General features: G+C 40.0%; 1 protein-coding gene across 10 annotated transcripts in view; it reads right to left on the bottom strand.

Moving 5' to 3' along the window:
* Nucleotides 1-14471, bottom strand: part of Hmbox1 (homeobox containing 1) — a 132951-nt gene that overhangs the window by 81647 nt on the left and 36833 nt on the right. For all 10 annotated transcript variants that reach the window (XM_057785656.1, XM_057785661.1, XM_057785664.1 and 7 more), the window contains exons 2-3: nt 10740-10819; nt 2422-2898 (exon numbers count right to left, since the gene is read on the bottom strand). In XM_057785656.1, coding sequence (XP_057641639.1) covers nt 2422-2898; nt 10740-10762 — 500 coding nt within the window. In that variant the 5' untranslated portion in view covers nt 10763-10819. The remainder of the gene's footprint in view (nt 1-2421; nt 2899-10739; nt 10820-14471) is intronic.

Raw genomic sequence — 14471 nt, 5'->3', positions numbered from 1 at the left:
AGGGTACACCTGAGTAGAGCTGGGGTGGGGGGAAGCTCAATTGTGGAGGACAGGGAGGGTACCAGAGGTCTAGAGGGCCCTAGCCACCTAAACGTCAGAGGAGCAGTTCTGAGCAAGAAGCAAAGGAAGGGAAGAAGAAAGCATCCTAACAACTACACAATTAAGAGCACACAGATGAAACACACGTTATTCCCATGAGACTGTACCCAAGTGAACATGCAGAAACAGAACAAGCTAGCACCTGAACAAATAAATGCTATTTTACTATCTTTACGCGGGATAATTAAAATCTCATGAAACTTCAGTGAATAAAGTAATTAATTTGCCCAAATGCTTCCCCTTTCTAAATAATGATAGATGCTAAAATTCCTAAAATCATCTAGGGCCAAGGCTGTGACTCAGTGGAAGATAAAGCCCTGGGTTCAATCTTGAGCACTAAGAAAGTCACCAGCAACAGCAGAGCCTTGGGCACCTGTGTTAATAGTTGAAGAGGAACCAAAAGCCTCATTGATCTCAGAGTACTAGAAGCTTGCTAACACTGACTGTCGATGAGGTATGACATTCTTCATTACATGTACCTCACCGTCCCTGCAGCCAAGGATTCTATGTGTCGCAACTCTACCCTGAAAACAATCTCAGTAGAGGCCATGTGCCAAAGGCTGTCTCCTCACTGAGGTGCCACAGGATGGATCTTCACACAGCACAGTCAAGCCACCGTCACTCTGTCCTGATGGCAGAAAACCTTCAGGACTAGTTAAAACTCAGTTACAACTTTTGTTTTCACTTCTGACAAGTCTACAATTCTGTTCATTATCAACTATAACTAATTTATCTGCAGCCTCTCGCCTTTTATGTTTAATTTTAGATTATTTTAGGCGTATGAGTGTTTTGCTTGCATGCAAAGGTCAGAAAGTTTCATAGCTCCTATGAGAGTTACAGATGGTGGTGAACTACCAAGTGGGTGCTGGGAACCAAACTTGGGTTCTCTGCAAGACCAAGTGCTCTTAACCAATGAGTTCATCTCTCCAGCACAAAGCAATCATTTTTACACAGCAACCTAAATATTCTCAAAAACTGTTTTTGGCATTTCTGTTTGTAAAAACTCGCTAATTTTAACCACTTACTGTAGAATGTGAAGCCTCTGAAAACGTGTACTGTACCCTGAGGCATCACTACATTTGCCAAAGTCTGCCTCATCTGTACTGTTTTTCTTGAACTCAAGCAATCTTCCTGCCTTGGACCTCCAAATGTTGGAGTTACTAGCATAAGTGACCATATCCAGCTTATATTCTTAACCAGGTTGAAGATATGCCTTTTTTGGTTCATTAACTAGGAAAAATAAAAAAATAAATAAATTAAAAATAAAATATGTATATTTCTATTTTATTTTAAAACTTATTTTTAAATTTTTGTTTATTCTATTTTAAAAAATTAAAAATTACTCACTTACTGACTGTATGTGTATGTACAAGATTACCCTATGTCATGGCATGCTTGGAGTCAGAGGACAGCTTTCGGGAGCTGGTTCTTTCCTCCCACTGTATGGCTTCTAGGGATGGAACTCAAGTCTTCTGGCTTGGCAGCAAACACCTTTATCCCCTGAACTAGCTCCATATCCTTATTTAGCCTTATGGTTTAGGCTAAATTTATCTACTCAGCTAACATACCAAGCCCATACCATGTGCTTCAGGAAGTTCCTAGTTCTGGACATAAGACAGAAAACACATGTGTGTTACCTTCAAAGCGAACCAGGTCTGCTACAAAGTCCAAATTACTTCGGCTGAAAGTAGGCTTCACTGGGTGTGTGTGTGTGTGTGTGTGTGTGAGAGAGAGAGAGAGAGAGAGTGTGTGTGTGTGTTTAAACTCGAAGTACACATGCTACCTTGGCAACTGATGAGGTATGGAGTACATGTGGGTGTTGCATCTACTACTAAAATTAGAACTTCAGACTTTTAGGGGCAGGATAGTATCTATGCTTCTTATTGAAAATTACTTCTGACCCAACAGTTGTTCAAATTGTTGCACTGATAGAAATGATGCAAAGAAACATGAGGAGTGCATGTATTCTACATCATGGTAAATCTATCTTACCACTCAGAAAAATATTTACAATGAAGGAGTAAGGACTGAATTAAATAAACTATCAGTCAGAAACTATCTGCTAACACCATAAATAGAGAAAGCCCTGGGACAATCAAGAAACCAGAAAAGCCTCATCATGTGCCAAAAGGGCTGAAGTAGAGAAGAAAAAAAAAAGTTTGATCTAAAACCACAATTTCAAGTTTTACTTTCATTTCCAAAGAAGGGAGGGAGAAACCATTGTTCTTACTTGGTAAGTTTTTGAAATACAAGCTATTATTTAAAAACAATCTTAAAAACATAGCTCTTTGGGGGGAATTCAGAATAGGCAAAGTAACTAACCTCATTAATTCCTCCACTTTATCATCTACATCTAGGTCCTCTTCTGAGGCTTCAAAGCTATATGACCTCTGGCCCATGCTGTTTGCATGGTAGCGAGATGGCGACATCTTCCCATTGGATGTGGACAATCGGTCGTTGTTCTCCCTCCCATTTTGATTGGTAGTGCAAGGCTGTGGGGAGGTATCATAACTGTTGCTGGGTGATGGGGACATTCCGGAGTGCTGAGTCTGCGTGGAAGCTGTGGCTGTAGAGGAAGATGCTGGAACATTGTTGGTACTATTCCCATAGGAGCTTCCCCCGTAGCTGGATCTCCTTCCAAACTTATCACTATGCTCTTGATCAAGACGGTCCAAAGTTTCTAATGCATGGAGAATTTCATGTTTGGTCATCCCAGTACGCCGGAGACGCTGGAGCAGATCTATCTGTTCTATGGTAAATCTGGGTTCATCTGTATAGTGAGACATGGTTTCCAGCAAACTAGGGGGAGAAAAGGATAAAAATGAAATGCCTTTATTGTCAACTAACAAAAACATTTCACCATCAAGAATCCTCAGCAGAAGAGGTTTGATCTCAGCACCAGTTCATTGAATATAAAACCCTAAGGGACAGGGAGAGGCTCAGTCAAGTGGCATGCTTGTTGTGTAAGCAGTAGTGACTAAGTTCAGCCTTATGCACCAACGCAAAAGCTGAGAGCAGCAGCACATGACAGTTCTAGCATTGGAGAGGTAGAGATCAGATCTTTGGGGCTTGCTGACCACCAGCCAGTCAAGCTAGTCAATGAGCTGTGGTTTTAGTGAGAGTCCCTGTCTCAAAATAAGGTAGAGAGCAACTGCTGAAGACACCTAATGTCCACTTCTGGCCTCCACATGCCTTCATACACGTATTAATAACACACACACACAAACACGACAACAAAGAAAGAAAGAAAAGAAAAAGACATGAGTCCTAATAGACTTTTTTTTTTTGTTGTGGTTTGGATAGGTACAAATTCTGAGTTTAGTAGGAGTGTATTGGTTATAAAATAAAAACTAATTTATAATGGAATAAAATTATGTTTTTCAGTTTTGGTAACCAACTACAATTTGGAAACAAAACGTTTATTATGTTAAAATGCCAATTCGCTACAGAGAAACCCTGTCTCGAAAATCAAAAAAAAAAAAAAAAAAAAAAGCCAATTCATCAGGTAAAGTACGTATAGTTGGTGTGGGAGGTCCTTCTGTATATGTGTTGCTTTTATTAGTTAATAAATAAAGAAGCTGTTTTGGCCAGTGGTTTAGCAGAATAGAGCTAGGCGAGGTTGCGGGGGGGGGGGGGGAGGAGGGGGGATGGGACTAAACTGAATGCTGGGAGAAAGAAGGCAGAGTCAAGGAGAAATCATATAGCCCTGCCAGAGACAGACACCGGATGGAAACTTGCCAGTAAGCCACAACCACGTGTCAATACACCGATTAATAGAAATGGGTTAAATTAAGATGAGCTAGCCAATAAGATATTAGAGCTAATAGGCCAAGCAGTGATCTAATGAATAGAGTTTCTTTGTAATTATTTTGGGGCTGAGCAGCTGGGAACAAACAAGCAGCCTCCTACAACACATAGTGCATCAAGCTTAGACTATGTGGTAATGTACAGTTTTTTTTTTTTCAATTTCAAAATATATTGATGCATATTAGCATATTAATGGGAAATTGGTGGAAAAGTCTGTGTTATCTTGCTTTTCCAAATATCAGCAAAACTGACAAAGAACTGTTAGGTCATTCAGTGAAAACTGTTTCGCTTGGCTTAGTCTAAGAAAATGCTAGTGACTATACAAATACTGGGTTATACAAATATAACAACACACCAAGCACTGCTTCTACTTCTTAGCTTAGCAGTCTCGTGAGCTTCTCATCTCTGTGACATGCTCTCTGAATCAATCCCTCATATGTACAGCCAACTGGAGCTATTCATGTCTTGAAAATTGGTTCTACATGTTTCCACCTAATCTAGCATAAGACACTGTAGAACACTAGAAAATGTGTTCTTAGAGAGAAACTTGGTATTTTAAGATATTAGCTACATCATAAAAACATTCTCTCTTTGAATTACTTTTTAAATAATAGCTGACTTTTAAAAAGATTTATGTATTTGTCTATTATTCTGTATTGAGTGTCAGTCTGCATGTATGTATGGGCACCACATGTATGCAGTAATAGGAGCAGCCAGAAGAGGGCAATGAATGTCCTGGAGCTGGAGTTACAAAAAGTTTTGTAAGCTATCATGTGGGGACTGAAAAACCAACCCAGGTCTTCTGCAAACATCAAGTGCTCACAACTGCTGACCATCTCTCTCTGACCCTAAAATCTGATTTTTGAATTCAGTATTTTTTGAAATATTTTTCGAAAATGATAACCATCCCTATTCTAATCTGTATTTTCTAGTCACAGATATATGTGGCATGGAATAACCTTGAAATAATTACTAAGAGAAACAGAGGTCAAGACATTTTTTAAAAATATTTATTTATTATGTATATAATATTCTTTCTGTGTGTATGCCTGAAGGCCAGAAGAGGGCACCAGACCTCATTACAGATGGTTGTGAGCCACCATGTGGTTGCCAGGAATTGAACTCAGGACCTTTGGAAGAGCAGGCAATGCTCTTAACCACTGAGCCATCTCTCCAGCCCTCAAGACATTTTCTTATCCATTTTAGACAAATGTGCTCTAGACAGTCGCCTAAGCCTTGTGGAGAGCTTACTATTTCTTCAACCCCTGGACAGTACTGTAGAAAAATCCAATTGAATTAAGAAATTGGGCAGGAATTTCATACAGTATAACCTCACGTAATCCTCACAGCAAGTCTCTGTGGTAGATACGACTTATTTGTTTTGTTTTAATGTTACAGTATGAATTGTTAAGGAAACCGGGGCTTAGGAGACCTTTGTACCTTTCAGAAAGTCTCAGGCCAGCCTGGTGGCACAAAGATAACAACTTTCACAGCCCACGTGGGCAGCAGACTAAGTTCAAGGCCACCCTGTAACTTAGTGAGACCTATCTTAAAATAAAATTCAAGCACTCTTTAAGAGCAGTTTTCGCTCTGAGCCACAGAGCCACCTCTCTGGCTCCATTTTTTTTTTTTTTTAAATAGTTGCCAAATCAAAATAATTTACCCCTGAATTTACTGGCTTGGCAAATTCTAGTTTCCCCTCATAATTACTTTTTCATCTTCATAAGTACTTTCCCTTTAAAATAAAAGCCCTGCTTTGGTACCTTCAGTCTTCATCTAATCAAAGTATTTCACAAACTGTTCTTCCCTTAGATGTCTAACTTTAAGAACTATTTTATCTAGATGCAGGAAAGTTAACCATATTTTCCTATCCTGTTCAGTCAGTGTAGATCACAAGTCATGTACAGTTCTTCAAGCCTCCTTCTATATGACACAACACTATCTATGAGCAAAGAATTCACAGTATCTGAAATACTTTACACCATTTAGGATCCATTAACAACAGAAAATCACTTTTATTCCGGTATCATCCATCATAAGGGGAGCAATAGGGCCCACCTATTACCTTGATTACCCAGAACACCTAATCATTCCTAAGCACATGTTCTTGGGTCAGCTCTTCACAGAAATCAACTTCTGGTGAACAGACAATCACAGGAATAGAAACTGGGCTCTCTTCAAAACAGTCTACTAAGCCTATGGTAAGATGGATAGTTAGTGCAACTGTGCTAAATCATAGGAATACTTTTGCGAAGCAGGAGCTGATGGAAGAATAAAGCAGATAACCAAAAAATGCAGAGAACAAGGGAAAGCCCTGCAGCATCCCATTGTTGCCCTATAATATTAAGCTTCTTACAATTCTGCTCTTCTTTCATCTGGTGAAACAATCAATTTCCCTTTACACTTCATTGTGTTTAAATGGATATCTATAATTTGTACCAAGAACAGCCCCAACTGCCAAGGGAGCTAACGCAGAGGTCACAGTTGCCAGGATTCAAAGAGTGACTTAGAGGAGGACAACAGCATCCTGAATAGGATCATATCACACACATAACAAGAAAACACAAGCACACACAAATGATTAGAAGTTCTTGTGGACATTGAGAATAAGATGCCAATGCGCATCAATACACATGATGGAATATACTATGCTATATTCCACTTGTACTTCTCATAATCTACCTAGTGTAAGCAGTTTCATAAAATAACAGCAGCAAATGACCTTTAAAGGTCATCTAGGACCAGAATGCCAGCGATCCTCACATGACAAAAGATGACAATGAGGAATTAAATTACTTTTCTGATGCACAAAGATCACTTACAGGATAAGGGGCAGTTTTGCTTTAAATTACTAATTTGAATGTAGGCTCCAGCTAACACTAACTGAAAATAATTTAAAAATTTTGACACTAGAATAGGATAGACAAAGATTAAACTTGAAAAGAACAATTCAGTTCAGGACTTAAAGCTCAGTTCCTAAAATGATAGTGTAAGACCACAGTACATCTTGAGATATTTAGACCATATTTTTCATTAATACCTAAAACCTTTCTAGACAAGCCACAGGCTTGGGATATACCTTTATAAGTGATATTCCAAAGACAGACAACAGAAGAGTTTAGCTAAAGCATTAAGAAACGATTGATTAGCACTGAAATCACAGGGGCAAAAATGAAATGAATTGCAAAGCATCAATAGTTAACTTTTAGACAAACAAAGTTTTGTTTCAGATTATTTCTGCTGGGTTTTTTTATTGTTGCTGTTAGTTTTTTGTTTTTTGAGACAGGGTTTCTCTGTAGCTTTGGAGCCTGTCCTGGAAACTAGCTCTTGTAGACCAGGCTGGCCTCGAATTCAGAGATCCACTTGCCTCTGCCTCTCGAGTGCTGGGATTAAAGGTGTGCCCCACCACAGCCTGGCCATTTCTGCTGTTTTTATCTTGTCCAGAATGACTAGGCAGAACCCATTTCGCTTTATGTGGTCACTGTAGGATGATTCAGACATTCCAGGCCCTACTTACTATTTATATACATTGCTCCCTCTCTTCATTATTACCTCTATCAAATACGTGGCTTCAAAAAAAAAAAAATAACATGTAAGAGTAAGTAAGAAATAATGTTTTACAGTGAACTGAGCCTCATTGCAGTGTAAAATGATTCTTTAGTTCAAATTATTAAGTAAACCGACTAAAGCCTAAGAACAGCCTATGACTATAGACCACCTGTAAATGTCCCTTTCATAATAAAAAGATTTTGTGAAATGTATAATTATATTCCATTCCAGTGTGTCAATCAAGCTTAGTGTTCTTTTAAATTAGCACCGATTGAGTTCCATTTTGTGCAGTTTGGAGGATAATCTGTTATGCAGCTTTAAAACAATTGCAAACACTGCCACACATAACAAATACGTTTATAAGATACAGCAGAGTTGATGTCCATCATCTGAGGATGCAGCTCATGAAGCTCCTCCTTTTACTCTTGTATGATAAAGTACTTTGTTGTTTTGATGTGTCTGAGACAGAGTCTTGCTATGTAGCTCAGGCTGGACTTGAACACACGCTCCTTCAGCCTTTGTGTCCCAAGTACTGAGAGTACAGGCCAGAGAATATTAACTCTCATCAGAGTCCTGTACATGAGAATCTGGAGTCAACACCCATTCACTTGAGAACTCTCCCTTCTTTTAGAAATGTCACATTACAGCTCCCCAGACCCTCTAGAAAGTTGCTGACTAGAACTACTAGCCTTGAAAACATTTAAGTTTGACAACTGGAAAGCAGTGCAACTTCACCTGCTGCTATCAGCACTGCCCTCCAGCAGCAAGTGCTGAAAAAGAAACAAAAGAAAACAAATGAAAAAATCCCACAGGAAAAAAAATCTTATTGCTGCTTTCATTTGGCAATACATTCCTTAATTTTGCTTTCTATTTTAATTGAATGAATTCTTTTAAAAATTGTGACAATAATGTGTATACAATGCGCTGGCTACTGCATTCATGTCACAGAAAGGAGCATTCCCACTGCACTCCTCTGTCCTGTGGGTCCCACAGTCCTTCTGCTTCCTCTCTTCAACGTTCTGGGCCTTGCAAGGCCTTGGACGGGATGGCACAGATGTTCTGTTTGGGGCTAAGCATTCAGCAGTCAATCAAGGGGACCTCCATGTGTCCTCTTCGTGATCTTGCAGATTTCTACGGTATCAACAGACGTTGTCACTCCCCTAAAGGTACACCTGGGTCGTAAGCTTTACTTCCCACAGAAACCAGTACTGCACTAACTGAACACCTAAGCTTCAAAAATTTAGGAACTCACTGTGTGGTTAAGATGTACCAAAACTGTACATTAAGTACAGTCCTCTGAGTTTTGTTCATGTTACTGACCCACTCCTCAGAAACTTTAGGAGGCTGAGGCAGGGAGACTAGGAGTTCAGGGTTATCCTTGGCCATGTAGCAAGTTTTGAGGGTTGTCTGGGCTACACAAGACCCTGTCTCAAAACACAAAATAGGGCCAGGCAATGGTGATTGCCTTTAATCCCAGCACTCGGGAGGCAGAGGCAGGCGGATCTCTGAGTTTGAGGCCAGCCTGGTCTATAAGAACTAGTTCCAGGACAGCTAGGACTGTTACACAGAGAAAGAGAAACCCTGTCTTGACTCTCCCCCCCGCCCCCCCAAAAAAGAACTGTGAACCAAGCGGAGGCTTTTCTTTGTGTGCCAATGAATTGTGTGATTTGTGAACCTATATTTTGATCATCTCTTTATTTTCATTTGATGTCAAAGAGCCAGATGTGGTGGTATACACCTACAATCCCAGCACTCAGGAGGACGACCGAATTTTTTTTGTTGAGTTTAAGGTCAATCTGAGGCATACAGCAAGTTCCAGGCTATTTTAGACATAGTGAGACTCCAGTCTCCAAAAACAAGGGTGGGGAAGAAAAAGAAAAGGAACAGAAAAAGACAAAGAAAGCAGCAGGCAGGCAAGGGTGGATGGGGAGGGCAAAGTCCCAAAGATAAAGCGCCTTTCCTAGGACACAGCTACTCAGCAGAAACTCAGGCGACAGTTCTGTCATCTGGATCTCCTCCAGAGACTTTGCACTAAATCACAGAATCAATGTATGTGTGTGTTGGGAGATGGAGGGGCTTCAAAGAGAAACCTAAGTAATAAAGAAAACCAATCTTAATGTCTACTTATTAGATTGTAGAACTGTCAACCAAAACAGAAGAAATTTAAGTGAAACAGACTCCACCAAATTTTAGAAATTACTTAGGCTCAAGGCACTCTGCACTAGACGCTAAAGATGCACTTAATGAGCTAATAGCCCTTCATCTTCTCTAATTTCTGAAATTCCCGGAATACTTTTATTCTAAGGCCTATTTTATATGAACTAGTGGTTACAGTTCATATTCCAGCACAAAAACATTCTTGACACAACACTACTATCTCCATTTGTATCTCTCTGCCTTGACTCCAAAGAACAGCTAGCGACTACATTAGCTAAGAGGCAGAACTACGTTACCATCTGCAGTAGGGAAAGAGAAATGGCTACAGGGTCCTTAGGAGTTTGCACGCAAATCAAGCATTAAGAGAGCATGCTTTTTATATTCTGCTTATTTCTAAGATTATAACTGGAGCTTTTGCCAACACGTAACCACCTACCTCACCAGCTTCTAGGCTATTAAACAGTTAAAAATAATGACAGGGCTGGAGAGGAGGCCCAGCAGTTAAGTGCACTTACTGTTCTTGTAGAAGACCTGAGCTTGGTCCCTAACACTTACACGGAACAGCTAACAATCACTCGTAACTCCAGTTCTGAAGCCTCTGGCCTCCTTGGGCACTTGCACTCACTAGTGCATGCCCACACATGTACATAATTAAAATAAAATAATTTTTAAGAAAATAATTAGTAAATACGAAAACTTTATGTTTAAGTGGAAAATAATGTCAAAATACAATGTTCAAAGTAAAAATGGTAAAAAAGAAAAAACAAAAACCTCACAGGTCTGAAACCTCATTCCTCACCATATGATTACACTTGTTTACCTTGATGTCAAAGACATACACCATTTGAATAGTTTCCTATGAATTTCTTTCACCTTGGGCTGGCAAGATGGCTCAGAGGGTAAAAATACTTGCCGTTAAGCCTGCGTTTGATCCCACATGGAAGAGAGTACTACCTTCCACCAACCTGTCCTGACCTCCACACACAAGCCAAAGCAATTGAAGGACGGCCCCACACATAAAGGAATAAATGCCATTTAAATGAATTCTTTGAATTCTGAAAGCATTTGTCATCAGATCTGAGTCACAGTCCTAACCAGCTAACATTAGAGCCGAGAAGGATACTTACACCACTGGGAAGGAACTGAGCATACTTTACATGAGGCAGATCAGTGGCCTTTCCAGAGACGGCCAGCCTTATTTACCATTCTGTGGAATAAAGACAGAAATTGAGAAACAGTTATGTAACTCAGCATTGACTAAAAAGTTTAATTATGCAACTTTGGAGTATTAAGAGTTAATATATACTAAACTTTTTTTCCAAAATTATTTTGGAATTTCGAATTGGAGCAAAACTTAAAAAACAAAAAACACAGAAAAATGACGTTAATAGTTTTCCAAATGATTTCCTTGGGGGGAGAGCAATAAAAAAAACACCGAATTTAACTTGCTATCGGGAACCACCCACAAAAGTGGATCTAAATAAACTTGCAATGAGATGCACACACTCTAATGGCATTCAACAAACCCTTAACTGGAGAGTAAGCCTTGGCCCTCACCCATGCCAGGGCGGCACTCTCCCTCTGAGCTCCACTCCCCAGCTTCTAGCCGTCTTTTCCATGGTACCAGGCACTTAGGAAGACTCTTATAACACAGCATGCCCCAGCACAGCTTAGCTGCAGGTGGGCTCTGGGGTAGACTGCTAAGTGTAATGCTTATCTTGCTGCTAGGTGGACTCAATTTCTCCGAGTCTCAACTACCACAAGTATACTGGAGAATGTTTTCAGGTTTTTTGTTTTTTGTTTTTTTTTTTTTTTTTTTTTTTTTTGGTTTTTCGAGACAGGGTTTCTCTGTAGCTTTGGAGCCTGTCCTGGAACTAGCTCTTGTAGACCAGGCTGGTCTCGAACTCACAGAGATCCGCCTGCCTCTGCCTCCCGAGTGCTGGGATTAAAGGCGTGCGCCACCATCGCCTGGCTGTTTTCAGTTTTTAAGAGGAAGTGATAAAGCACTTCAGAAACTAGCACTGGTAGTAGCTATACTACCAACTTAAAGAGAGATAAATATTATTCTGACTCAGATGACTAACACAGCACACATGAGTGACAGAGTAAGGCTAGCAAATCAATATTCTGATTCAAATCAATATTCACTGTCTCTCCCTCTCTTTCTCCCTCTCCTACATCTATCCATGGTTTAGGAATCAAAGACCAAAGACTAAATTTATCGGCATTTCAAACCTTAATTTGTAGATGGAAACAACTAATTCCATAAATTGCAAATTAAGATACAAATCAGAAGTCAATTAGTAAAAATGTTGACATGACTCACATTGAAATACCCAAAATACCCATCATTATTTAATTATTTTAAGCAAGATACCTATGACTGACGCACCTGGTGGATGCACAGTAAAGTCAGAAACTCTGTGCAGCCACATACTCTAAACTACAGTGTTAATGAAGTTACTGCCATAGCTAACTTTCTTTCTGATTAAAAAACAAATACCTGTCTTTAAAATAAGTGTAAAGTACAAAGAAAATCTACTTTTGGAAATACTGCTGATTGCATTTCTCAGCAAAAGTAACAAAATTTCTTCTTACTTTATATATAAAAATATATACTCCAGGCAGAAAAAGATAATGGTAAACAATAACACAGCAACATATCTAATGACAAAATTTAGAAGATGCTAGACCTTCTACACATTTTAACAAAGGCCAGAAACAGGTCTTCAATAGCTTGCTATAGCAAATAATAACAGTGCCCAAACAAAAACCGATCTGATAGCTCTCAGTATTTCTGCCCAGGGGTAAATACTATTGAGTTTCCTGTTGATTTTTTTAACTATATATCTGACAAATTTTCTTTTTTAATTGCAAACTTAAAAAGGTCAGCAGGATATGCTGGAGGCTGAGGCAGGAGAAAATGAGTTAAGAGACTAGCCTAGGCTATAGCGTGGGCCAGCAAGATGGCTCAACTGGTAAAGACATTTGCTGTGCTAGCTTGGTGAGCTGAGTTTAGTGCTCCAAACCCACAAAAAAGTAAAGGAGAACCAACACCAGAATGTAGTCCTCTGACTTTCACCTACACTGTGACAGACAGAGGAGACTGCCACCCTCCCTTCACCATGCACCAATAGACACGTAGTAATAAATAAACAAATAACAACAACAACAACAACAAAACAAAAAACCTAAGCCAGAATGGTGGTACAGGACTTTAATCCTAGCACCCAGGAAGTAGAGACAGAGATCACTGCAAATTCAAGGCCAGCCTGGTTTACCCAAAAGTGCCAGGTCAGTTAAGAGCTCCATAGAGAGATCCTGTCTCAATAAAACAAAGAATGGAGCTGTGGAGGCAGCTCAGGGTAAAGTGCTTGCCACATAAGCATGAAGAACAGCTGGATTCCCAGCACACATGTTAAAAATAAAACAACAAATTAATTAAAAGCAAAGCAAAAATAATTTGCCAATAAAAATAAAAAATTAATTAGTTAAAACCGGCCGGGCACAGAGGTGCTCTGGAGAAGTGGAGATGGGAGGACCTCTGGGGCCCACTGGCCAGCCAGGCTAGCTAATCAGTGAGCTCCAGGTTCAGTGAAGACCTGTCTTCAAAAAATAAGGGGAGAGCAAATGAGGAAGACACTTGACACTCACCTCTGGCCTTCACACCTGCTCACATACACACAAACACACAAACACACACAAACATACAGAGACAGAGATGAAGAAAAAAATTATGGAAATTTGCAAACACAGAATCTGGAACTAACTGCTTAATGCACCCAACACGCAGTTTGGGCAGTTAACAAGCAGACACCACAGCACCCTCCTACCCTGGGCCTGGTGCAGGAGTTCCTTCTGTGTGTGTTGCTTTCATTGGATAAGTTTCTTTAAACTGCCTTGGCCTAGCTGATAGGGCGGAACTTAGGTAGGCGGAGAAGACAAAACTGAATTCTGGGAGAAAGAAAACAGAGTGAGAGAACTGCCATGGAGCCCCCAGAAACAGACATGCTGAATCTTTCCAGTAAGCTACAACCTCGTGGTGATACACAGATTAATAGAAATGGGTTAAATCAAGATGTGAGAGTTAGCCAATAAGAAGCTAAAGACAGAGTTTAGGACAGAACCTGGGGCTCAAACATGCTAGGCCCCACTCCACCACAGCACAACCCCAGCCTGAATTAACTTTTTTGTTAAAGACAAAACAATTAAAATCTTATGCTTTAGGACATTAATCAGAGGTGTTTCACTCACGTCAAACATTTTTCCTTTGAATAGTTCCAGATAAATACTGCCTTCTATATTTAGCATCTATCTGAGAGGCAGATGGTAAATGTGGGGTGAAGAATGGTTGGTGACATGTGAGAAGACAGATTCACACATACAGAAATTTAAAATGCATCATAGTTAGAATATTAGGGCTTGGAGGCTGGGGATTTAGCTCAGTGGTGGAGTGCTTGCCTACTAAGTGCAAGGCCTTCGGTTTGGTCCTCAGCTCCAAAGGGTTAAAAAAAAGAAGGAAGAAAGAAAAAGAGGGAGGAAGAGAAGGAGAAGAAGACTAGATTGTCCAGAGTGGCTCATGCCATCCATCCCAGCACCTGGGAAGACCTGCCTGAGTCACAAAGTGAGTTCCGGACTAGCCTGAGACCCTGTGTGCCTTCTTACCACAACCACCAAAAAGATATAAAATACTAATACTAATTTCTCAAATAATTCCTCCAGGTAGTTTCAGACTATAAATTTAATGGCTATTCTCTCAGCCAGATTCACTGGGCGAAGGCTTTATGTGAACCAATTTATTGAAGTTCACAATCACCTGAGGAACATTAAGACACTAGCTGCCCAAGGTCAATCAGCTT

The sequence above is a fragment of the Chionomys nivalis genome, chromosome 12 (genome assembly GCF_950005125.1).
Source record: "Chionomys nivalis chromosome 12, mChiNiv1.1, whole genome shotgun sequence".
Classification (NCBI taxonomy): domain Eukaryota; kingdom Metazoa; phylum Chordata; class Mammalia; order Rodentia; family Cricetidae; genus Chionomys; species Chionomys nivalis.
This window is presented reverse-complemented; position numbering and strand designations above follow the sequence as displayed.